This window comes from Dromaius novaehollandiae, chromosome 25 (assembly GCF_036370855.1).
Source record: "Dromaius novaehollandiae isolate bDroNov1 chromosome 25, bDroNov1.hap1, whole genome shotgun sequence".
NCBI classification, from domain to species: domain Eukaryota; kingdom Metazoa; phylum Chordata; class Aves; order Casuariiformes; family Dromaiidae; genus Dromaius; species Dromaius novaehollandiae.
In genome coordinates, this window is record NC_088122.1 from 6,002,608 (window position 1) to 6,027,171 (window position 24,564).

The 24,564-nt window shown below is 53.1% G+C and overlaps 1 protein-coding gene across 4 annotated transcripts; it reads left to right on the forward strand.

Moving 5' to 3' along the window:
- The first annotated feature begins 12,329 nt into the window (after nucleotides 1-12,329).
- Nucleotides 12,330-24,198, forward strand: ACER1 (alkaline ceramidase 1). Of its 4 annotated transcripts, none has more exons than XM_064497304.1 (7): nucleotides 12,330-12,465; nucleotides 14,405-14,508; nucleotides 19,743-19,857; nucleotides 20,234-20,372; nucleotides 21,687-21,824; nucleotides 22,411-22,548; nucleotides 23,568-24,198. In XM_064497304.1, exons 2-7 carry the CDS (start codon nucleotides 14,416-14,418, stop codon nucleotides 23,734-23,736), a joined length of 792 nt encoding a protein of 263 aa, XP_064353374.1. In that variant the 5' UTR covers nucleotides 12,330-12,465; nucleotides 14,405-14,415; the 3' UTR covers nucleotides 23,737-24,198. The 4 variants fall into 4 exon arrangements, with proteins under 4 accessions (XP_064353374.1, XP_064353375.1, XP_025966652.1 ...); XM_064497305.1 differs by having other exon boundaries at nucleotides 12,338-12,465; nucleotides 14,409-14,508; XM_026110867.2 differs by lacking the exon at nucleotides 12,330-12,465 and adding an exon at nucleotides 13,810-14,253 and having other exon boundaries at nucleotides 14,409-14,508.
- The last annotated feature ends 366 nt before the right edge of the window (nucleotides 24,199-24,564 follow it).

The following is a 24,564-nucleotide window of genomic DNA, read 5'->3' on the forward strand; positions in this document are numbered from 1 at the left end:
CACGAGGCTGAGGGAGGAACAGCGCGGCGCTGCCGCAGCGCCCGGCTGAGCGGGGCCGCGGCGTTTGCGGCCTCCTTTTTAACCAAGCGCCGCTCCCCCACCCCGCCATGATGGCGGCTCCCCCATTTTGCCTCCCTTTCCCCCCGCTTTGGAGCAGAGGGAGAGCAGAGAAAAGGCCGTTTCCCCTCGGAGGCACCTCCGGGGGCCATGAGGAGGGCTGGTTCCCCCCCGATCCCGCCGGGGAAGGCCGGCGGCTGCGGGACGCCTCACGGCCCGCACGTGGGGAGCCGCGGGCCCGGTGGAGGCCGGCAGCCCCTCAGATGGCGAGGGCCCTTCCGGCACCTTCTCGGGGCAAGAAGATGAGGTTCAGGCCTAAGCGTGGCAGCCGGGCCGACGGTGGGGGGAGCGGGAGCATCTTCCCTGCGCCGTCTGTGGCTGCCGGCGAGGACTTCGGGGGGGTCTGGGGTGGCCTTGGGGGTCTGCGGGCTCCTCGCATGGAGGGAAGGTGCCACAGGGCGAGTGCCAGGCTGCCGAAGCAGCCGGCTCCCGCTCGTGTGCCGAATAGCTCCGTGGGTCCGGGGTTAAGTGACCAGCCTGGGGTAGCCAAAGTGCCTCAGTCACCGGCCGCTCTCCATCTTGCCTGCCCGGAGGGTCACCCGGGCTTTGACACCATGTGCGAGCAGCTCGGAGAGGAAATCGGAGGGGAACCTCCGCTCCCGTGCCCACTGCATCCCGCCGAGCCTGCTGGTGTGGTGCAGCCTGCGCAAATCAGCCCGCGTCCTTTTTGGCTGCGTTTATCCTCGGAAACAGCGACACCGAACAATTAATCCGCTTCTAAAAACTAACACTGTTTGGGCAACCTCAGTTTCAGGGTACAAAAATGTGTGGCAGCAGTTCTGGCCTGAGTTATTTCCTCTTCCCCATCCCGTTGCTCCCCTCCCATCCCTCTGCCGCAGCCAGCTGCTCTTTTCCTCTGTCCCAACACAGCCACTTGTAGAAACAGATCCTAAAATACCCAGGCATCTTCTTAGCTTCTGCAGCGAGCGATTTGTCCTGTGCTGCAGGGGAGGACGTCACTCCTCGGGCGTCGCTTTTCCTTTCCTGCCCTGGGCCGTGTCTTTCAGCAGCCGTTGGGGTTATGCCGCTCCGCGGCGTCACAGCCAAGGATGCTGATAAAGCCAGGGAGTTGGTCAGGTTTACTGTTAAATCAGGAAGGACGAGATCATTGCGGCAACTCCCTCGTTATTATTAGGGTTACGATGCTGATTTTCCCGTGTAAAGATCTGATGGGCAACTCGCAGAGGATTGCAGTTCTCCCTGGCCGGGGCTGCTGTCCTACGAGCACTGAGCACCAGGAGTTGGGCAGGCTTGAATCCTGCGATCCTGAGACTGGGAGAGAGGGAGAAGGAGGGAAGGTTGCTGGTGCCATTGCATCCCCTGAGGTTCACGCCGCAGGGAGTGCCTGTGCCCGGCAATGCCGGCGGTGTCACCCAGCTGCTCTTCCAAATGGTAGAGTGGTGCTGGCACGACCCGCTGGGGCTTGGGAAGGTCTCGCCGTGATACAATGCCGTCGTTCCCAGAGACCCCTGGTGAAGGAGAAATGGTCCTTTACAGGGCGGCGTGTCCGGATGCGGGAGGAACAGGATGCTCGGCAAGGAAAATGATGCTGCCCTCCGTGCACGGCACGCAAAGAAAAGGAGAAGCCCAAGCTGGAAACGCGGCCGCTGCCTCTCTCCCCTAGGCGAGGTATGAGAAGGAATCCTCCCGGATGTGGGCACCGCTGCTGCTGGCTTCATTAGAAAATATCTTTAAAAATATCCAAATAAATCTCTCTGACCAACTACCAAGGCTGCAAGTAAACAGGAACACAAGGGCTTGCAGGACTAGTCTTCTCGTCTCTTATTGTCCCCTTTGGCGGCAGGCCACTGGCTTTCGTTGTATGTGAGGAAATGGCTTTCTGGTACATTACTGTTCATTTTTGCCAGTTGGCTCTAACGTCAACCTTATTTTATTAGGAGTAGCAAAATAAAGTGGCTGTGTTCAGAACAGGGGTTTAGCTTCTGAAGGGCCCAAAACCAGGCTATTTTTAAGAGCAGGCAAGGGGCATTTTGGTGAAGGAAAAACTATGCATTTAAGGATGGTGCATTTTTGCATCTCTGTGATCTCCCCCTGCTCCCTCCCCGACCGCGTCTCCGTTGCTCCAGCCCTGCTGCGTATCAAAGAGCTCCTGGCTCTCTGCAGATGGGGTGAGCGGCCCACGGGGAGCTGCATCAAAGGGGCTCTGGTCTCCTCCTTGATGTGCCTCTAAGCTCCGCCTGCTTCCCACAAGGTGCCCAGCGCTGAGGCTGCAGGGAGGTGGGCAGAGAGGACAAGAAATGCCCATGTACCTGAGCTTGTGGGGCGGGGAACTAAATGACGAGGGAGGAACTGGAATAGGCCTTGCAGCAAAGACAAGAGCATCGTCTTATTGCCCTGTCCCAGGACACAAGCGTTAGCCGGGCTCTGTTAATCACCTCCCCACATATGAAGAAGAGGGTGATGCCCTCCCTTGCCAAGTGCGTTGAGATCTGAGGCTGAAGGCTGCTGGGCGAATGCAGGCTCGCCTGCTCCTTTTTGGGCTTCGTGCTCCTTTTCGGGTTTCGTGGAGCGAGATCTGTTCCAGGAGGACGCAGCATCCTTGTCCCTCTCCTCCCGGATCGCCATTTGCTGAAGCTACGGCTTGTGTAGCCTGCTCCTGGGCAGAGCAGCTGGGAGATGAGCAGCGAGGGCCCCCCCCCTTGCTGATCTGCATTTGTTTTAAGGTCTCTTTCATGTCCTCTTTGAGGCTCATTTCCTGTTCTTTGTAGAAAACAATGTGTCCCTCCCCTTGCTCCCCCCTCGCCCCAGCCCAGGGTGGCTTTATCTCCCCTCCCTTGGGATTTGCTGCACAGGGCTCCCTCGGAAGCCGAGTTTTACGTTTGGCTCTCAGAGTACAAAACCCTGCTCTGATTTAACTGAATTGATTTTAAAGCTGTGTCTGGTCCTTAATGTCTGCTAGATGCATTTAAACTGATCTGGACTCTCTCTGTCTGGGCAGATTGTCGTGGAGCTGGTAATTTGCTGTGCGAGTGACAGCAATTGGAAGGCTGGGCCCTAACTGCTGACATGGGGTGCAGTTCGGGTCTGGAGCTATTCAGGCAAGCTGGAGCACAGATGCTCAGCATACAATATTATCTATTATGCAACACGATATTAGCTGTCTGTGTTTTGCCCTGCTTTAGCTACTTCGTTTCTAGCCTAATGCCTCCAAAGATTGAATCGTACACAAACGGGTCATCAGTGCTGTCTCTGCAGCACCAGGACCTTCTCAGCACACAACACTTCCTTGTCCCCAAAACGGGGACAAGATCCCCCAGATCTCCTGGCTTCTGTAGATCCCCAGCAGCCTGTCCTGCTGGGTTGTACTAGGAGCCAGCAACAGGAGGGCTGTCAGGGCAGCAAATGGGTGCCTGCGCCCCTAACCAGCCCTCCATCCTATTCTCATGTCCACCCTGACGTGATCCTGCTGTTCCCTCCCTGCTAGTGGTCTTGCATTTTCCCCATAGCTGTCTTTTTCTGTCTTTTCTCCTGTCTTTTTCTTCATGTGAGCATCCAGCGTTGGACATACCGTCTCAGCAGACTATGTAGCTCATGTTTGCCCTGGGTGGGAGTTATTGCTGCAACAGCTTCTCCTGTGGGACGCTGCACACAGCCAGAGCGGAGAAACGGTCCCTGCATGAATGAGCATAGAGCATTTCACCAGGGCGACTGGCTCCAGAGACCTTCTGGGGAGTTTGGGGGCATCCAGAGACCCACAGCTGGAGGATGCGCTTAGGTGATTTGATTGAAGAGTTACAGACAAATAACGCATCACTTGGAGACCAAGCAAGCAGAGCCCACGTGCACCCTGACAGCTCACTGAGGAGGAGGCAGATAAAGTTAACCCAGCCCCTAGCAGTCTTTAGGAGAAACTCCTAAAGTTGATTTTTTTGTTGGTTTGTGCTCTGCCGTCTTCTGCCGCTGGAAGTCAGGGCTCTGCACCTTGCGGCGCCTGATGCGCTGCGCCCTTCCCCGGCCCAGCGGGAAGGTCTCCGTCCCGGGGGCACCTCGCTGCCCTCTCCCCCCGGGCCGTGCACGCCCTGCCTCGGCGCTCCCCGCTGCAGCGGTGCTCCGGGGCCGCCAGAGGGAAGCATCCCCTCGGCAGTGCCCCGGCAGCCGGCCCCGGCCCGGCCCGCGGGCTCCTGGGGCTGCCCGGGCTGGAGCCGCCGCTGGGGAAGCGGGAGTCGGAGCAAACATGCGAAGTGGCCCTGCTCCGGGGTGGAAGGCAGTGCTGGTGCCTCCAGCCCGGGCTCTGCAACCCTCGTCTGCAGGGCGAGCGACCAGCAGGCAGCTCTTCGTTTTTTCGGGCAAGACGGAGGCACTCTGAGGGTTTAGATGCCTCCTGCTCCCTCCAGGCAATTGGCGGAAGTGCCTGAAGCAGGATTTGTTGTCTGGGGGCTCCCAAAACATAGATGGGGCGAAGGAGGCCCATCCAGCAAGAGGTTCAGCCCCGATATTGCCTCCGACCCAAACGCTATTGGAGATAGGTCCTCGAGCAGAGGTAGATGTGTGGGGCTGGGACACCATCCTGCGCCCAGCATTTCCCTGGCGTGGGGAAAAGTCACGAGTCCTTCATCTTTCAGTGCTCCTCCTTTATGGGTGATTCTGCTAACGGTGCAGCTGAGATACCAGGCTGTCTACTGTGGGCTCTCTGCATGGCCAGGCCATCGCAAGCAGTGCAGTTTGCACCTTAATGTCTTATCAGCTGGTCCATTCTTGAAAAATAAAATCAGACTGTTCTCTCTGAAAAGAATCTGTCCCGTTGCATCACTCACAAACTGCCTGTATGTGTCTGAGACACCCACATGCCAGACAGTCACCTACTGGTCCCTTTGGACTGAGTATAGGGTTTATATCTGTCTACGGGTTCCTGAGTCCGGGGAGGTTCGTTCTCGCCTCCCTGCAGTAATTAGCTTTGCCCTGCAGTAATTAGCTGCGGACGCTGGCATCTTTATGCCAGTATAACCCTAAAACACCCAGCTCCGATCTCAAAGCAGATCTGGAGGCCCCTTACAGATCGTTATTCCAACTTTCCGAGAGGGAAGTCGAGCCCCGTGGCGGGGAAACCATTTATCCAAAGTCACCCTGGAGAGAGCCATTTCCTTTTGGACCAACTGCCCCCAGCAAATGCAGCTCAGCATCACTTCCATCGCGTCAGTGTGTGGAAATACAGGATGGGAATGTGTTCAGCTACAGCCCCAGGGCAGGATCGAGGGTGGCAGCAGGGAAGGGTCTGAGGTGGGATTGGGGCGACAGGGCTGCTTTCTGCCATGCTCCAGCCGGGCGAGCAGCATCCCCACCTCACCGCGCACCCAGAGTGCTCACCTGCAAGTTGTCCCTGACTCCCCCACCAGGCTCTTGGCAATCCTTGGCAAAAAGGAAGGACGGTGGTGGATAATTATTGTTTTCACCAACTCCGTAATGTGTCCAGCTCAGCTGGACCAAATAATAACAACGCTGGGAACTATCATTACGGCTGTCATTGCTCTGTGCTACCACAAAATTTTGAATCTCCTGTAAGGAGTCAACACCCAGGGAGATCTTGGAGAAAACCTGCCCCAAAGAGCTTGTAAAAGGTGAGAAACGCAATTGGGAAATAAAGTTGGGGAGCCTCGGGCCCCAAGGCACACCAGTAACATTAGGATTAAAATAGGGATGGACACCTCCAAGGGATGCCCGTGAAACATCCCTCGTCCTTCCAAGGGCAGTGACGGACACACTGAAGGTCCCAGGCTGGTGCTGCCCCTTGGATTGGGACCTGGAGCCGCTCTGGGCTACAGAGAAGCTCCAGAAGGTCTCAAAAATACACTGTCAAAATATCATTGTCCTCTTTCAAAACATCACTAACGCACTCCGCATCCATATCCCTGCACCATTTTCCTATCACCTGGCATACACTCAAACTGCATCGGGTCTCGGGCAGCTCATGACACCTCTGTGCAGCGGGAGAGGATCGAGGGCTGAACTGTGGGGTCTTTCCAGCACCAGCCTCCTTCCCTGGTCTGGGCTTACCTGGCTCGCTGCATCCCGTCTCTGCGTCGCTGCAGAGCCTCCTGCTCCCGGGCTTAAAAATTCCTTCTGCCGCCTCCATCCATGTGTCTTGCTTGGAGAATTTCAGGCCTCTCTGGACAGGTGGGAAAAGTCAGGCTCTCTCCTAGCATACCCACGGCTCAGTCAAACCTAATTTGCAGAGTTTGTGCTAATATTCTTGTTATTGGTGCAAGTAACATCACAAGAGCATCCCCGGACGGATCGGAGTTTATCCTTATCACCTCCACGAGAGCCAGTGCATGAGAGCTGTGCTCTGCTCTTTGGCTGTGGGGACATTTTGGGACATGAGAAGAGGACTTGGAAAACTGTGCTCATTGGGATACAGTCCCGCAGAGGCCACAGGGAGAGGCGGGTTGCTGGCGGGACGGCGTCGGATGCCAATTCCTATTGCGACGCCAACCCTCCCCCGGGGGCAGCGGCCCTTGGGAAAGAGCAGCGGAGGGGTCGAAGACTCTCGCCTTCGCATCAGCTCCCGCCTCGGGCAGCCCGGCTGCAGCGGGGCGGCTGCACAGCACCTGCCCCCGGCCGCCCGCGGGTGCAGGTCACGGGGAGATGGGTGCAGCCACGCTCCGAGCTGGCCGGGCGCCTCCGCACCCATCCGCGCGGCCCAGCACGGCCGTCTCGCTGCCCCTCGGCACGGGGCCGGTTTGACACCTCGGAGCTGCTCCAGAGGCAAGCTCAGCCCTGCTGCAAGCAGCGAGAAAATTGCACTGATCTGAGTTATTTGGGGCCTTTTAAGATTTACCACTTCATTTATCCGCTGAATTGCCTGCAGACTTTAAAACTCTGTGGACTAGTTGGTTTTATTACTTAGAGATAGTTTTTAGTCCCTCTGTGTTGCTGGGAAAAAGCAGGAAATTAAAAAAGCAAACAAAACGCTCAAGAAATGGGGAGTTATTAAAAGAATAAAGGAAACGTCTATGCCGGTGAGGGTTGGCCTGGGAAGAGATGGATGTTCACCAGAAAGCACGTTCCCAGCTGGCTCTTCCAAAGAGTTTGGCCCAAAGGTTGCCCAGGTTTGGTGACTTCCAGCGGCGCGGTGCCTTCGGCTCTGCATTAAGGCTGCCGGGAGCGGGGTCTGCAAGAGAGCATCACGGTCTCACCACGAGCGTGCGTGGAACCACCACATGGCCACGTGCACCCACACGCAGAGGCCGTTAAATAGCTCGCCGAAGGACGCAGGCATCGCTTGTTAGCCGTCGGAGCTGGGTTTGAACGGGGGCTGCACAAGGGAGGCTTTCTGCCGTTCGGGGAGCCCATCTGCTTTGGAAAATAGGAGAGAAGTCTGTGCCAGGCTGTGGTTGCGGGAGGGTGGAGAGGGTCTTCCTCCTGGTCTCAGACGCCAGGCGCCGAACGGTGAGTTCGGAGAGCTGGACACGGCCCCGGCGTTCGATCTTGGCTCGTCTGCTCTGTGGCCACTGATGGCATTTCAGCATTTTGGTGCCGTCCTCAGGTTTTGCTACTTTTAGGTGACAAACTCTTCGGAGAGGTTTCTCTCGGCGACACTGTGCCCTCGTTATAACACCCCTCTTGCCTGCCCGTGGGGCACCTGTGCTGAACTTCTGTTTTCAAAATAATGCACACAGACCGAGCGTGGGAAATATTAAAGTCTCCTTTCATTTTTGGAAACACACGGAGGTTTGAAAGCATCAGGAATGGAAAGTGCTTCTTCAAACCCGGATGGAGGGCACCCAGCGCTGCAAGCAGGCAGCAGGTTTAAAACAGAGGAAGGGAGGTACTTCTTCACCCAGCGCATAGTGAAACTTGAACTCATTGCCGCAGGGTAAAGGCCTCAAAAATGGCCTTTTGAGATAAATGTATGGAGGATTGGTCTCTGCAGACCAAACGTGATGGTCCAGGACCTCCAGCTCAAGGAGCATTAAGTCACTGAGCACCAGAAGACGGGGCAGGATTATTTCCTACTTCCTTCCTATATTCCTCCCAAAAGATCCACTGCTGCCACTGACAGGGTCAGAGGCGAATTTTTTATCTGACCTAGAACAGCTTTCTTATGTGTTTACATGTTACATCTCATGTCTTATGTGAGTTTTAAACTATTTATTCCATTAGCTTTACCCTGTCCTTCCCCATGAACCGAGGTTATTGGATGTTGGGGGGCCCTGGTGACTTCTCTCTTCCCAAAGCAGATACAGAAACCACTGCTTTTGGCCCATCTGGGGAGCAGAGGGGAAAGAGGGGCCAGTGGGTCTCTCCTTACGCAGAGATGATGCTGGAGAAAGACATTTCTGGCTCCCAGAAACATTTCTGGCCTATTGCAGACTCTGCTATTGAGCCCCTAGGAGAGCTTGCACAAGCCACCGCTGCCTCCCCCTGCCAAGGCTTTGCGCCACTTTGGGAAAGGATTGCAGCATTAGATAAACGCAACTACCTGGGTGTAAAGCGCTGTCAGGCGGCTGCCAGCGATGAGGGAAAGCTGCAGGCTCAGCCCAAGCGACAAGGAGCTTTTTCGATTCATCTTCCCGCATTTCCACATCTCTTTAGAGCTGAGATTCCCCCAGGTGAGAAAGGATGGAAGGTTACTACATGCAGCGGTTTGCTCCGGCAAGAGGCATGTCCCTGCGCTTTGCCTGCTAAACTCGAAATTTTGCAGGACTCAAGGCAGCCATCCTGCACCTGAGCGGGGAGAGCCCTGGGTGTGCTGTTATAGCACTGCTGGGTATAAGGGGATTCATCTCCCTCCCAATTTTGATAGCTCATATTTTCCTCCATAGGGTAGGGAGAGAGAGAAATGTTTCTGCTCAGCCCCCTGCACATCCAGCAGCCCTTGGTGCGTTAAATAAGCCGAAGTCCCTGCAGCGCGTACACGGCTGCGCTGAAAACTGCACGTGGCAGATGACAGAGCACTGCGAGAACTTCCTTTAATTACTGCTCTGATTGCTGTTACTATCAGTAATTAAAGCGTGTGTTTTAAACCTACCTGTACTTCAAAACGCACGCGGGCTCAGATTAGCAAAGACTTTTGAGCTAGCAGGTATGGTATGGTATGGCATCCTGCCGGGAAGATAACCGACCACCTGGGCGATTGCTCAATGATCGTGGATTGGGGAATTCCTCTTGGACCCCAGCAGCAACGCTCCGGGGCCTGACAAGGCTTGTGGCTGCTCCTCCGGAGCCCGGCTTGCATAAGTACCGGCGCCCTGGTGTTGCCAAAAGCAGGTATCCCAGACATTTGAGCCTTCAAAGCCACACCTTGCGTGGGGGTGAGATCTGTCTCTGCTGTCTCTGCTGATGCTTTTTGGTTGCCTGGAACCCCTGCCCTACCTGGTGAAGAAATACAGATATTTACAGCTTTGCGGGAGTGAGTAAGAGCGGGTACATTGCCCCGGTAGGCCGTAGAGCAGGAATGGAGATGAATGATTTCATTTAACTGTGTAAAGCACTTCCAAGTTTAGCGTGTCTCCTGCTGCTGTTATTATTTCTTCCAGACCATGACTCGCTCAGCAGCTTCCAAAGCAAGCAGAGGTGTGATTCCTGCCCTGAGGAGCCCTGGATGACAGGGATTATCCAACTGCGCGCTGTTAGCAAGGCTCCCAGGTCACCTGCACATGTTTTTATACGTGCAAGCATGAAATTGCAGCCCTGCAGCTAAAGCCACATCCCGAAAGCAGAGGAGCCAGCAGCAGGATGGAGCTGGTGCTGCTTCAGGGCCGCTCCTGGACACAGGCGGGGAGATGGAGCAGGGCACAGGGAAGCGGAAACGTTGTCCTCCCTTCCCAACTCACCACTGCCTTGCCGTGAGAATCCAGCAAAGTCGTTTCATCTCCTTCCCCCCGAGGGCTGCGACTCAGGTGGGCCGAGCGAACGGCGGCGAGGCTGCGGGGTGCCAACGCTCCCACTGCTCGCTGCCCCTCTGCCAGCCGTCGCGGCCCCGCGGCAGCCGAGGCCATGAATGAGACACGTGGGCTTGAGCCTCCACTCCTCCAAGTGGGCTTTCTCTCAGCTGGCTCAGCTCCGCTGCCCATCCGAGGAGTGACCGACGGGCAGGGCCAAGGCTCCCCAGATTAAAGAAAGTCCCATATTATAAAGCGGGCAAGGGTGGAAGTGGTTTCTGCAAGTTCAGCCGTAATGAAGCAGTGATGAAAAGGGATTAGCCAAGCTGCCTGGGACGTGGTGTCTTGCAGGACGGCGCTGGTCGCAGGCAGCGGGGAGGGAACGGCTGATGGGCTGCACAGATGAAATTGAGGGTGGGACGAGGAGCAAACCTTATCCATGAGGTTTTTCTGTAGATTCTGGTGTGGAAGCGACATATCTGAGTGAGATGAGATGTCACACGTTAGAAAAAAGCTAGAGGGAAAGAAGAAAGTCTTAGCAAGGAGGTAAGGACTTAGGGGAAAGCTTTGAAAGAAAGAAGTCTCAAATACAGGCCCAGGGGACTCTCCATGTAACTCTCATATGAGGCCTAGAAAGCTTCATGCCACGCTCCCTGGCACTGCCCCAGCTCCCCTGCCCAGTGTCCAGGCACCCAGGGCCCTTATGGCCACTGGCCGGAAGGATGCAACAATTAGGAGGCACTGGGAAAGAGGACTCACCCGAAAATCAGCCACTCTCTTTATGACCTGGATGCTACTTACAGATGAATCAGGGAAGATGCAGATTCATGACATTCCCCTGGGTCGTTTCTTCATCCTGTGGCACAGGATACATCAGTGATGCTTGGGTGCTTTGCTCATGCCAAGGATACCAGAGGCTTTGGGGTGGGAAAACTTGTTCCTTTCAAAGATGTTCGTATGGGCCAGGCATCATCCCTCCTGCCCGCTTCCCAGGCAAACCCTTGCTCACCCGCCTTACTTCAGAGGGTCATGGCCCAGCCACCACTTGCTACACACTGAGATGCCCCTGGGTGCAGGGTACCATCTTTTGGCTCGCCAGCTCAACCTCCTGAGCACACTGGGGTAGGTCCTCACTGGAGTGATAAGCGAATGTGCAGCAAATTCACCCCTGACTTTTGCAGCCCGGACATCCCAGTGCAGCTCCATGCAGAGGGGTGAGAGCTCCCGCTTTGAGCCGCAGCATCTGGCCTGGAAGGACACCTAACCAGGACTTTGCTGCCTGTAACAGAAGCGCCACCATGTTGTAAGATAAGATGCTTTAAGTAGTTAATTACCCTCTCATTTCAAAATGCATGAGGATTTGCAAGGCTTTTGTAAACCCTGGAAGGTGCTGCACTTCGACGCACAGCTCAGGTCTCCCCAGTGAGGTCCTTTCTATGGACGTATCAAATAAATGGTTAAGGTTTCCAAAGAGCCAGTCCCCAGGGCGAAGCTGGCGGAGGGTGTCTGGAAGTGTCACAGCAAAAGCTCCTCTTTGAGCCCTACCCATCAAGGCACATGTGGACAAGGACAGGGACAAGGACTTGGCCCCGTGGGGCACCTCGGATCCTGCTCCAACGCCGTCCTGTGATGCTGAACATGGCATCTCCCTGCTCCAACAGCAAGAACTGACCACATAATAGCTTTTAGGCTTAAGAAAACAATATATTTCTTTTTCTTCTCCCAACTCTACACGGAGGAATTGGAGAAAAAAGGGTTGATTTTTGGTGAAAGCTTCATCACTACCAATTTTCTTGACCTCCTGAATGGGATTCAGAGGGAAAACGTTTACAAAACAGTCACCCAAAAGTGCCCCATGCAGCCAATTCTTTGAGTAAATAACAAAATAAATTAGATAGAAGTGGTGTGATTTATTTCTGGTAATAAAATACCCACTAGCAGTTGGGAAAAATCTGAAAAATAGCTCAAATTTAACCCCTGAATATGAGGTAGCATCGGCTTTTTGAGAGTTTTTTGGTGAAAATTGTTCTTTAACCAGCTCTGCAAGGGAGGCTATATGGATCAATCCACCCCCTGAGAAAAACAGGGTTAGGATTGGGGTGTGTGCGTGTGTGTAGGTAACCTGCCTAGGGGCACGCTGATGATTTCAGCCTGCATTTCTATCCGCTCTTCCACCCTTCCAGCTCACGCTTTTCTGCCCTCCCCCTCTGCCCCTGCCCACCTGGCTGCACTGATATAAACCCTCCAGCCAATATGTTTCCTTTGGTGCCCGGGAAGGTTCACCTGGAAGGTGCTCATCGCTCCTGTCTCATCTCCAAGTTTTCCCCGGAGACGGAGAGAGGATATTTCCTGGCGGCTGCTGCCAGTGAGCTCACACCGTGGGCACTCCTGCAGAGCTAGAGTGGCAGGGCAGGTTACGGCTCCAGCTTTGCTAGACACCTTGGAGATCCTGACGTTTCGCCTCTGCGCGTGGAAGCAGTGCTGGTCCGTCTCAAGGGACACACAGGTAAGCGGGACGGGGATGGGAGGCAAGCAACAGGCGAGCAGCCACGGGGCGCTCTGGCTGCTGCTTCGATTTTTCCATTCCCTTTTGCTTCTTCTGGCTCGTGTCTTCTCCATCCCTTGCTGACCTCTTGACTGAGGTACGTTCTGCAGGGAGATGGGATTCACCGCCTTGGGTCCGATTCTTTTTTTTCTCTATGCAATCGCTTGTATCACTGTAAAAGCATAATGCAGAACGCCATGGATGAGGAGGATTCATTTGGTGCAATTGAAACCTAGGATGAAGATGCATCAGATCTCAAACCAATCTACCTGCCATCTATTTTACGTTTCTTCTGTAGCTGCAGTCTCACCTGCTCTGGGGAACCAGGCAGCCTGGACTGAAAAGAGGGCATCGTTAACTTGTAATTAAAATAAAGTGATAGAGATTTACCCACAAGTCAGTTTTTCTGGTAAAAGCAGGAGGTTATAGAAGAGCTTGTTTGTGTTAGTGTTACACTCCTGGGTTTTCTCCCTTTGAACGTCTTCTTGGGAAGAGAAGCAGAGGAAACTGTGGTTGCTTCACACCACTGCACACCTACAGCAACTGCTTAACTCAGCTGACAGCCGTGTAAACAGCGACTTGACTGTTTCTCCACAAGAACACGATCAGCCGATGCATGATCTTAAGATAAACTTCCCTTCCCTCTGTTAGACTCAAAGCTGAAAGAGTTCTCAAAAAAGAAACGTTTCCCACCCCTTTCTGCCAGTGCCTCAGGAGCTCAGAGATGCTATTGAAGTGCTTGGTGTCATCCGTGCGACTCTCCATTTTTGGGGAGCTAGAGGAGTGCAGCCATACTGGTTGGTTTAACACTGTGCCCAGGGACTTAACTGCTCAGCTTCAGGGATTTTCTGTGGCTCTTGAGTACCAAGTATCCAACTGCTAGGGGCTGAATGGCATTTTTAAAAACTGGATCCATCTCATTAGCTGTCTGTCAGCCTCTAAGATAGCTCCACAGTTTTGTGGATTTGAGACAAAATATGCCAACTAAGGGACTTGGTAGTAATTCTTACTTTTTGAAAGTAATGAAAGAGCTATGAAATGATGTTCAAGTTGAGGAGAGCGGAGTCTTTCGCATTGGGAAGAAAAACAGAGAGAAAAGGTTACATTCTTTTCATATCCCACTTGTAAATGCAGCTTCTGCCACCATCAGATGCCAGGTCAGGGGATCTGGTGGTGAAGATCCCACTCCAGATGTGAAGCTTTCGCTGGGACGCTAGCACAGGGTTTGCCCGGGAGGTGCATTAGCGGTGACATCCCTGCCAGCGGAGAGCCACATCCCCAGGGCTCTGCTCCATTGCTCCAGGCCTCCAGGAACACCCAGTTTCCACACCGATGCTCCAGGGCCGAGGATATGGCAAGCACCAGCCTTCAGGAGGATGCTAAGAAAAGACTAACAAGAATAGAGCCAATGAGCAATAAACCCAGAGCAACTGTCCACTCCCAGAAGGCAGCTCACGGCCCTCAGTGCACCGGGAAGTTCCTTCTGCAGAAGGATCTGAGTCATAAAGAAAGGGAAGGGAAGAAACACGGCGATAGGGACAGGGTTGAAATGGGGAAGCATCTTATGGCAGCGATGACCCCCAAAGAGGGACATTAATGCCCTGGACTGGGCTGTGGCAACTGTTCCCAGTCTCAGAGTTCAAGAACGTTCCCTGGGGTGATTTGTCACTCCTGATTCATGGAGGAGTGAGGAAGAAATATTCTGCAATACGATGAGCTGTGGGAAGAGGACGAGCCTTTCATAGGGGGGTAAGGATGTTGCACTGGAACAAGCTGGTGCAACACGAGCGCGCGTGTGTGTGCACAGGGCAGGAAGGCCGGCAGACCGCGTTTCCCTGGGGTGTGCAGCACGCGCCTCCCCTGGGTGCACAACTAACCCATTTCTCTCCCTTTTGCAAAGGCAGCCCAACGATGCCGAGCATATTTTCCTACCTGAGTGCAGAAGTCGACTGGTGCGAAGGCAACTTCGAGCACTCGGCGATCATCGCAGAGTACTACAACACTGTGAGTGCAGGCGCATCCGAAGGGCAGGCTGGGGCCCCAAGGCAGCCGGCTCCTGGCACCCAGGAGCTGCTTTGGGAGACGAGAGATGGGACAACCTTGTTTTCTCTCTTCCTGCTCAGTCCTTTGAACTTCCTGGTGCTGGAGGGTGTTTGCATGGGGAACGTTTTCCGAATTTCAGGTAAATCGTGGGACTTCTATTGCTTACAGCAGCCAGTTGCTCACAAAACTAGCTGGAGTCAAGGGTACTTTTGGCACGTGTGGGGCTAAGTTCCCACTAAGAAAACCCTGGCAGTGCTCCTTAACCCAGATTTGTGAGATCCTGTTATACCAGTCCTGCAGCTCTCCTGCCAACTGAGTAAGTCCCACGCAGGGCTCCTATATTCCAATTAAACATACAGGAGTGGCAAAACTAGAGACAACACTTGCATCAACTGTCCGGCGGGTTGGGAATCCGGAACTCAGAAAAGAGGAAAGTTGACGCATGAACTAATTTCATCTCGTACAATCCACTTTGCAAGTCAAACTCCATCCAGCTCCAGTCCCTTGAAAGCAGTCTCCTGGCTCAAGCATGGCCAGAGCCATCTGCATCTGTCTGCAGAGGACTTGGCAGATAGCCTGTCTCTGTAAGCACGTACTTCTACCTTTGTGCCATTAAGGGTTGGCAAAGTCATGAGGCATGTGGATTTACAACCATTCCAAAGGTCTTGTTTATGACTTTTAGCAACACTGGAAGTTCTTGTTTCTCATGGAAATGTCTCTTCCGCTTTTTTTTTTTTTTAACCTGCTTTTAATAAATTGCTCATAGTAACAATAACTCCCTCACCCAAGTCCTGCAGCTCGCTGGCTTTAATCACCCTGCCAGAGTCTTGGAGGAGGGATGCTTGGGCTGTATTTAGTTAATTGAGAAAGGCGTTTGGCCAAAATTAGCTGTCCCGCTCAGCAGAGGATGTGTGCTCCTGATGCCAGATATCCATGCGCGAGAGCAGCATGGCTGATGCCGGTCCGGACGAAATCCTGCTTTCCTCTGGCATTCAACCAAACCTGTTGTGCTGTTGCCCATTTACTGGCTGTGTCTCCCTGCTGGATGGGTTCAGAGCCCCAGAGCAAGGCAGAACTGGCAAGGAGGTCCTGAAATCACTTCTGCGTGGATCAGCATCTCAAATGCAGCTGGAGAGGTCAAATGCCTCTGTGGTTTGGAGTCTCATTGGCAACAGTGCAGAGGGGCTGATTTCCACAATGCACAGGAAGTCTGAAAGTTACTCTCTTTACTCAGAATGTATTCTGGGTATATATTTGCCTAATCTCCTATTTTGGTACATAGTCAGCATTTTTCCTTGGAGCTGAGGCCCCATTTTCACCAGGATCCTGATTTACACGCAGACTCTCAGAGGGGTTAGCATCCTTAACACACCAAGAAGTGTCTTAGGAGCTTTCCAAAAGCTCTAACGCATCTAACTTGGATGTGTCATGCTGCTAGACACCAGTTGGCATGGCCAGATGCTTAACTACCTCCCCTAGGACCCAAAGGCCTCTAATTTCTGTAAAACATTGACTCTTCGCTGACTAGGTGACTTTGTGGCACAGGTTTCTAAACTGCAGATCTGGACTGGCCTCAGGACAGTATTTCAGATGCGATCCCAACACTTCTGGTCTTCTCTTCTCTCCTCCATTTGTTACTCATATTCAGATTACCTCCTCTCTGTGGCAAACTTCCTGAGTCCTATCTTGCTGGCCTGCCTGGGATTATTATATCAATATTGGCTTCAGCACCAGTTTGCCAAAGTTTTAGACTAGCTGGGAATCCAGCCAGCTCATCCCCAGGCTCCTGCACCACTAAGTCAGCAGGGCTTCCTAATGGAGCATCCTCTTCAGTGTCTTCCTCCCAGCACTGCCTGAGGCTGGAGTCGAGTAGTTTTGTGCCAGCAGTAGCAATGTGCTCTGTGCCAGCTGCACTTGCTCTCAGCCTGGCTTGGGATGGATGCTTTTTATTAGAAATGAACAGCAAGGGTGTGAGCAGAGAATATAAACAATATCCTTAACTACCTAACAATTAATACATGGTGGTTCATGGTGGTGCAGTTCAGCAGCAAAGCGATAACTATTTATAGTGACTCAGTGACCCAGAAATGTATTGTCTTCCGGCTGTTCGTAGAACAGTATCGTGCTACAGGGTCATCAGTCATGGGCCTGTCGTTCTGCCCTCATTTCTTTCCTGAAATGAGTGATCAGGATGCTGGTAATGACATCTAGATCCTCAGCAGTCTCTCTGGCAAAGCACTAGTAGCTCTGACGATGCTGTCTATCCAGAACTCTCCAGCACGTCCATCGATTGGTGGAGATAAGCTCAACTGCAGGCACAGACTAGCCAGATCTGCCCACACAAGCACTCACTTTCACACTGCATTGGAGTCACAGCGCATGTCCCGGCCTTCTGCATGGGCTCAGGAACCGCGCTGCACCGCAGGCGCATTGCTCGCTCATGGGCCCAGAAATTCCCACATGGGAACAGGGCAGATCCTTGTCCGGCACTTCGCAAACTCTACGCAAACAGCTGTTTCCTGCCCCAAAGCACTGGCACGGTGCTGCAATGTCATGATGTGCAACCTCGTCTTCTGCTACGCGGGTCTGGCCATTAGGAACTTGCTATACAGGTTGAGATAGCTTCTGAGATATTCACTTCTGTCTTTGGCTCTGGGGCTCTTGTGTCAGCCAAATCTGGTTCGTTGGCCTTCAAGTGAATGAAAACGCTCCAGGCCAATGAGGCTTTTAGAAATCTCCTTTAGCTGGAGAAAATATTTCTATTGAGTAAGAACCCGCATTGTGCCTGGGCTGCTATTGCGCCATCATTGTGCTCACGCATCCAGGTAGAGCTCTGTAAACCAGCATCTCCTGTCCAAATCCATATCAGAGGCCTGTTCTCACCTTGTCATGGATGGACAGGTTCTCTGCAGGTGTCTCTTTCCATCTTAGCCTGCAAAGTGCTGAGTTGCACAAGCCCTGGGGCCTTTCCCATGCTCCTGCTAATGCACCAGGATTAGAGCCGTGTCTTGCTTTTCTCCTAGCGAAAGAAGCAAATGCTGGGATAGGTGGGCTTGGTTAGGGGACCTAGAACAATATGTCACACTTGTTAGAAGTGAGACATTGTCATGAGCTCACATGGTGGGAAACCACAGGGCCGAGTTGCTCCCACAGGTCAGTTCATACCTCAGCTTCATCACTGCTCTCTCATCTCCCGGAAATCCTGGGCAGAGGGAGCTGGTGTCTCCTGGTCAGCATGGCCCAGGCAGGTATAACCAGAAGCTGGAGGGCTAAGACCACGCAGAGATTCTGCAGAGCTTCCTAATGGGTGTACTGGGAGCAAAGCCTTCCCAACCACATTTGAGATGGAGCTTGCCACGTGCCAAAGGGATGATTTAACACAGCACTTGCAAAATCAGGGCTTGGATCCAGAGTGGTGAAGTCCCCTCATAGATGTGGTTTTGCAGCGGCTCAGGCCTTAAGCTCTGTGTTTGGCTGCTCTGCGTGGATTCATTCTGCAATCTCTGTTGGTGCTGTTCCCATGATTATCCCTCTCCTCTGATATCTGATCTTGCATTTCTCATACTGAATTAATGAAGCGATACCCTTGCTATCATGTATTAATGGTACTGTTGCAATGCCAGGTGCAGCAGGTATTCAGACCTCTCTGTATGCAATCTCGAACTCCTGCATTTCCTCACTTCTGGCATGCAAGCTGGCACTTGCATGCTGTTGCCTTTCCTGCGAGCACTTCTCCTCTTCTTGAGATCCCTCCTTGTTTTCCAAAAACCTCTTTTAACTATTTTACAGGAAAAGAAATGTTTGCAACAAAGTTACTACTTTAATACATGGTTTGTTTTCTCATTTGTTTCAATTGTTCCTGAATTGTTGGACCCTGAGTGCTTGAGCAGGACCAGCACTTCCCTTTCCATAGGTGGAAAAGAAATATGCCTGGATATGGCTCTAAGCACCTATAGAAAACCAATACACTTGACCTGAGAATTGCTGTTAATATGAGCATCAAGTTGTTTCATGGAAACCTTGGTGAAGTTCAAGATTAATCTCTGGGTATTAAAGGAAACAGAGGTATTACATTAAGCATGACTTGTGTTTCCCTCTGGAATACGAGAGGGTGTGTTTCATATCTATGGCAATATCCCTGTGATTTGCAGCCCTGTTACCGTAGGCTTAGATCCCATGGGACCTCACAAGCCAAGCTTTGATTTTGCAATCAGCTCATGTATGGAAAGGTCTGCTGAGGGGGTGAGACTCCAGCTGCGGAGGTCAGATCCCAGGCTTGGGCCCTCAGTTAGTACCTAGCTGGAATAGGAAAGGATTGTCAGCGGGAGGTAAAAGTCAGCCTAGTATTTTGCCAAGTGGCTTTTCAGCAGGTCATTCTGCGCTGCCCAAACAAAGCCCTAGAGAAATGTCTGGCAGCAGCGACTGCGCCCAGGCAGCAGTGACAGGCCGAGCTCCAGTACGATCCCCTCCTCACCCCGGACAAACCAAAGTCTGTCAATGAAGCAGCTCTGTCAAGCTGGAAAACAGGGCAGAATAATTTCGCTGCATTCATTTGCAAACTATGCTTAAAAGACATTTATGACTTCATGTAATTACTAGTGTCCAGAGTATCTGTCCTTCCAGGCCAGATGGCTTTGCATGTGACACTACAGGACGTCACCTCCGTCCAGTCCCCACCTATGACTGTCCTACTTGTCTTGCTGCTCTCCACTGCACCCGCTCCCAGTTAATGATGGTTTGACTGTGGTTTGCTGTGGTTGCCTTGCTCCTTTTGCCCACCCAGCCCCTCGTGGCAGAAGTCAGTCTGGGAGTTTCTGGCAGGCCTGGCATGACAGGAGAGGAAGATGGCTGCAAACAGAAGAGCTTTGGTGATTTGCTTAGGCACAAAAGCCAAAGATAGACCATCACCTGAAGAGGGCACGCTGTCTTACCTTGGACTTGCTGGCCTGAGAGACTGCTCGCATGGAGAGCGCAGCTCCCTGCAGCCCTTGCTGCCACAGCAATAGCTGTCCTTCCAGTTCCAGCCTTGAGAAACGCCTCTGCTCTTCCTCTTGTGCCAAGAATAATACCTGCCTCCATGTGAGGCTTTCCACTAGAGATCAGTATCCTTTTTTGCAGAGAGATACTGAGGCACGAGGTGGAATGGGACTTGCCCAAGGTCCTGCAATAAGCTGAATGTGTCTCTTGTTTTTCAGATCAGCAATGCAGGCTTCTTTATCCTTCCTCCTGCCCTGCTCTACCTGAACCGGCAGTACTGCCAGCAGTGTCCCTTGCCCATGTACTTCACCTCTGCCCTGCTCTTCTGTGTAGGTGGGTGCCAAAGTTGTGAGAAGACCAAACTGGTTGCCAGAGTACCCAACTGTTCGTCTGCAATACCTTTGCCTCTGGACACTGGTTCTTAGTGGCCAAAGCACAGAGACAAGCTGGGGTGGGAACCAGGACACCATGTCCGTACGAAGCCCTGCAGCTCATGATTCCCACTGGCTGTGGCTGCACAGCTCCCAGCCCGGTAAATCTCTGTGGTGCTCTGTGGACTGACTCACTCAACTCTCAATTAACTCCAGGGTCTGTGCCCTGCCCTTGAGGAACGGCATGTCCTCAGAAATCACTCCCAAGAACTTCCCGGGCAAGATAGGCTTGGGCTATGACAGAAGTTTGCTGACACAACCTGCCTTGCTCCTTGCAGGTATCTTCTCAACATACTTTCACATGACCCTGAGCTACGTGGGACAGCTCCTGGATGAACTCTCCATCCTCTGGACATTGGCTGTGGCATATTCCTTTTGGTATCCACAGGTTTACTTCCCCAGGTGCATCAAGAACAGGTATGACTCAGAGAGACACGTGGTTGCAGGCAGCAAGGGGAGGGATGGGACCTTGACATTGATGCATGTGACCCACGGAGTTCCCCCCTAACCCAGCCAGCTGCCCTGCAGGGGGTCAGCCATGAGGTTACTGCATTTTGCTCTGGGGCCAAACCCCCCATCACTCAGCGCTAGACATGCTGACGGAGGAGGAGTATGAACTCTCCCTCTGGAGAGGGCCCTGCTGAGCTCCTGTCAGCTGGAGCTGCCTGTCTTTGCAAAGCTTATTAAGAAATTTGGCACGGAGAATTTCAAAGCCAGAGATTCAGGCACATTGTTTCTCGCAGGTGGTGTGGCTGGAGTGGATAAGCCTGGGGTTCGCCATGTCAGGAACATGCGGACTGCTCCTGCAGAGGGGCCAGAAGTCCTGCTAGCCCTTAGGAAGAGCACAGAACCATCTGGGGAAGTGCGGGACCAGGGAGTTTCACACAGAGTAGGAAATTAAATGTTCCTGAGCACCGACATTCGATTACCTGTGCTGTGAAATTGTCACAGCATCCCCTGCCATCCATAGGGAGCTTTCCCTGAAGGCTGATGGGGTTGTCCCTAGGACAAACTGGCCCAGCTTAACTCTCCCACGTTGCAAAGGTTGTTTGCAGGGGGGCTGTCTGGGCTAGAGGAGCTCAGCACAAAAGATGGGGAGACTGGGTGAGCACAAAGCAGCAGAAACGGCAGCCCAGCAGGGCTTTGCCCAGAGGATGCTCACACCCTGGCAGGCTTGCCAGACCCCTCCGAGCCAGCCCAGCTAGGAGCCTTGCGAAGGCCTGCTCCAAGTCTGCTCTTCCCATGCCAAAGAGGAGGTCACCAGGAGTTCACTGTGGAGACATGGTAGGGGGAGGCAGGGAGTGGGGAAGGGACCTGGGAAGGGATTTGCATGTGAAAGGCCTCTTTAAGCCCTATTGTTGTTCAGTCAGCCCAAATCTGCATGTTTGCGCTGCTGGGGCTCGTGCTTTGCAATCCTTCCTTGTGCAAAGCTCCCACTGCCATGCCGTTCTCTGGCATCACCACGGAAGTGCCCAGCTCTGCCGTGGACTCACTGGGAGGCCTTCAGGAAAGCACTTTCCTGCTCAGTGCTTGAGAAAAAGGGAACAACTACCCCTGCCTTCCAGCCAGGACTACCGCAGAGGCTGAGGTCAACCGTGTGGAAACAAACGGGAAGTACTGGAGATGGCTTAGCTTTTCCAAGCAATGAACAGGACATCTCCCATCCCTGCCCTGCACTACTGTGAATCCCTGGGGCACTGATACTCACTGCCAACTCCGTCTTCCCTTTAGGAAGCATTTCCTCTGGTTGAGTGGTGTCATCACCGTGGTCAGTACCTTCATGTCCTTCATCAAACCAGCCCTCAATGCCTACATGCTCAACTGCATCGCCTTCCACTTTCTTTACCTAACACGGAAAGAGCTGAAAAAGTAAGGAGGGGTCTGGGAAGGGTTATCTGCAGATCCCGGCATGCTCGCAACATGGCAGTGAGTCTGTACACAACACTGAATGGAGCCCAGCACTTCATCAGCCACATGTTGGGCCATCAGCTCTGCAAAGAGTTCAGGTAGCCTAGGAGGGATCTGGGAATCAGCACAGGCAAGACTATGGGCAGTGGGATATGAGAAGGCTACCTGGCCCAGGTGTCTTTCAGCACTGGGACAATCTATGGGACAAGTGCATCTTCTCCCCAGCTGCCATCTCTGCAGCTCCTTCCCCTCATGTGGGCTTTGGGGACCAATGTGGGGTTGAGAGGAACCCACCATGATTTGGGGAGAAAGGCAGGATGAGCCTCAGCATCTCTTAACATCATCCTGGCCCAGGGAAAGAGCCAGGAGCCCCTGCCACACAGCCACTCTTCTTCAATCTTTGTGGTCCTGTGAATCCTCTGCAGTAGAAACTCACTGGGTTTTGCCCTGTTGCACTGCATTAGCAGACGGGAACTCACCGGCCCTCTTGAAAACTCACTTTCCTTCTAACACAATACCCCGCTCCCTCTCCACTCATGTCTTCCAGATGCAACAACAAGCGGGTTCACCAGATAGCCAAAGCCATGGTCATGTGGTGGGGACTGGCCATCACCAGCTGGATAGGTGACAAGTGGCTCTGTGGCCTCTGGCAGATGATCAACTTCCCCTACTTCCACAGCTTCTGGTAAGGGCTGCAGCGGTGAGGCAGGAAGCCCTGCTCAGCTACTCGAGGAGTAGAAGGGCCACAGTTAAGGAGGGATGGCTGGAGAGCCATGGTGCTTGACAAGCGAGCAGCCACATCCTTGCCCAGCTCTCTCCCACTTTCCTCTGTGACCACAGATGCTGCTCCTCACCCTGACCCCAGCCCAAGGATTTGGACCTAATCACTGCTTAATATCCCTTACCTCCTCGGCACCAACCAAAGGGTGTTTTGCAAGCCAAATTGGTCTAAAATTGCTCCAGTTAAGCATCTTGCTTTCGAAAGGCTGCATCTGCTCCCAGGAAGTTGTGTCATGAGAGATGTGATTTGAGTTATTTTAACAACCAAACTGAAAGACAGTGATTTGCTTAAGCAAGACATTTCAGTGCCTGACCAACTGTTGCTCTAAGTGCTACACACAAAGCGCATCTCAAATTCATCCACACAAGTCACTGGGATGATTGGGTTGTGGTGTCAAGATACCCAAGGTCACTGGGTTAGGCCAGGCGAGGTAGAACAGGTGGGTTTGTTTGGGGTTTAAGTCTCCTATGTCGTACCATCCCCTCTGTGCATGGAATTGCCCCAGATACCCCTTGTGCTCACCGAGCTCTTCTAGGATCTCCCCATCATGCTCCCTGCAGCCCTCGTGCATCATGGGATTGGGATCTTTCCCTGTCACTGCCGTATCCCCCTGATCCATTCTTCCCTCTGCCCCATCATGCAACCTGATATAGGGGCCGAATGGAGGACCAGGGGGAACAGAGTCTCTTTGAACAGGGCTGGTGTCTTGAAAGCGGTAGATGATGTTGGCACAGTGTCTCAGCTGTGCACTGTGCATATTCATCCTGATGGCAAAGATGGCCTGGCCTACGTCTAGTCTGGCTGAGCTCAACCCTGTACTGGTTCCAGCCTCATGGTGATGATGCCGGCCATGCACCGTGACAAAGTGCAGGACGGGTGGGTGGTGGAGGTACCCGTCTCACATGTCTTGTATTCTGTGCCAGGCACGTGCTGATAGCCACGTCCCTCTTCTACTTATTCCCTCTGGTCATCTACTTCAACGTCATCTATGAGATGCCATCGTTTAAGCCAAAGCTGGAATATTGGCCCAGTGACTCCTGGCCCGTCAGAGTGCCTTACGTTGCCCTGGAGCAATCCCACAAACAGTGCTAGAGCTGTCTACCCTCAAGCATCTCTCGGACACAGGGTGCACGATGCACACACATGCGTCTGCCTGGGGAACACCTCGGCTTGCTCCTCAAACAAGGGCAATCTGGCTAGCGAATGGGTCAGGGAGCAGCCGAGGCCTCATGATGCTGGGCATGAAGCAGGGTGGCAGCCCACGGGTGGCTGGACGACTGCCCAGACAGACGCTGGGGAACCAAAGATGTCCTCCTCCAGCAGATCCCCACCGAGAAAGGGAGGGAAATGGTGCTTCTTTTGTGTCTTCACTAGTCAAATTGCGGCACCCCTTGCTGACAAGAGCACAGCTGAGAAGACAGAAGCCAAACTGGTCACAGCTGGGTTTGTTGGGGCTGCTGCAATTATTATTATTAATTTTATTTATTGATGTATGTGGTCTTGCTCAGGAGAGCTGTGCATTAAAGCTATGGACACTAACTTGAACTGGGCCCCTTTCTTTCCCCTGACTGCACGATAACCCCTGTTATCTGCCAGCCACTCGAGCAGGGTGGCTAAAGCTCTCTCTGATCTTGGGAGGGCTATTTATAAAAATACATCCTCCTGTGCTCAGAGGACAGTGACAGCCAAAAAGAGACTCTGCTGGCCTGGGTCCTGGGGTGCTCTACCTGCCAACTGGGTTCACACCAAGCCGTGGAGCTGCTAAATCTGCAAAAGACAAAAGCACAACCCATGCTCTAGTTTCCTCTCTCCTCTCCTTCCCTTCCCTCTCTGCTGCACCTCATGTTTCCATGTCTCTTCACCCCCCTTCTTCAGCCCCCAGTGATCCATGTTCCTCCCAACTCTGATGGTCTCTGATGG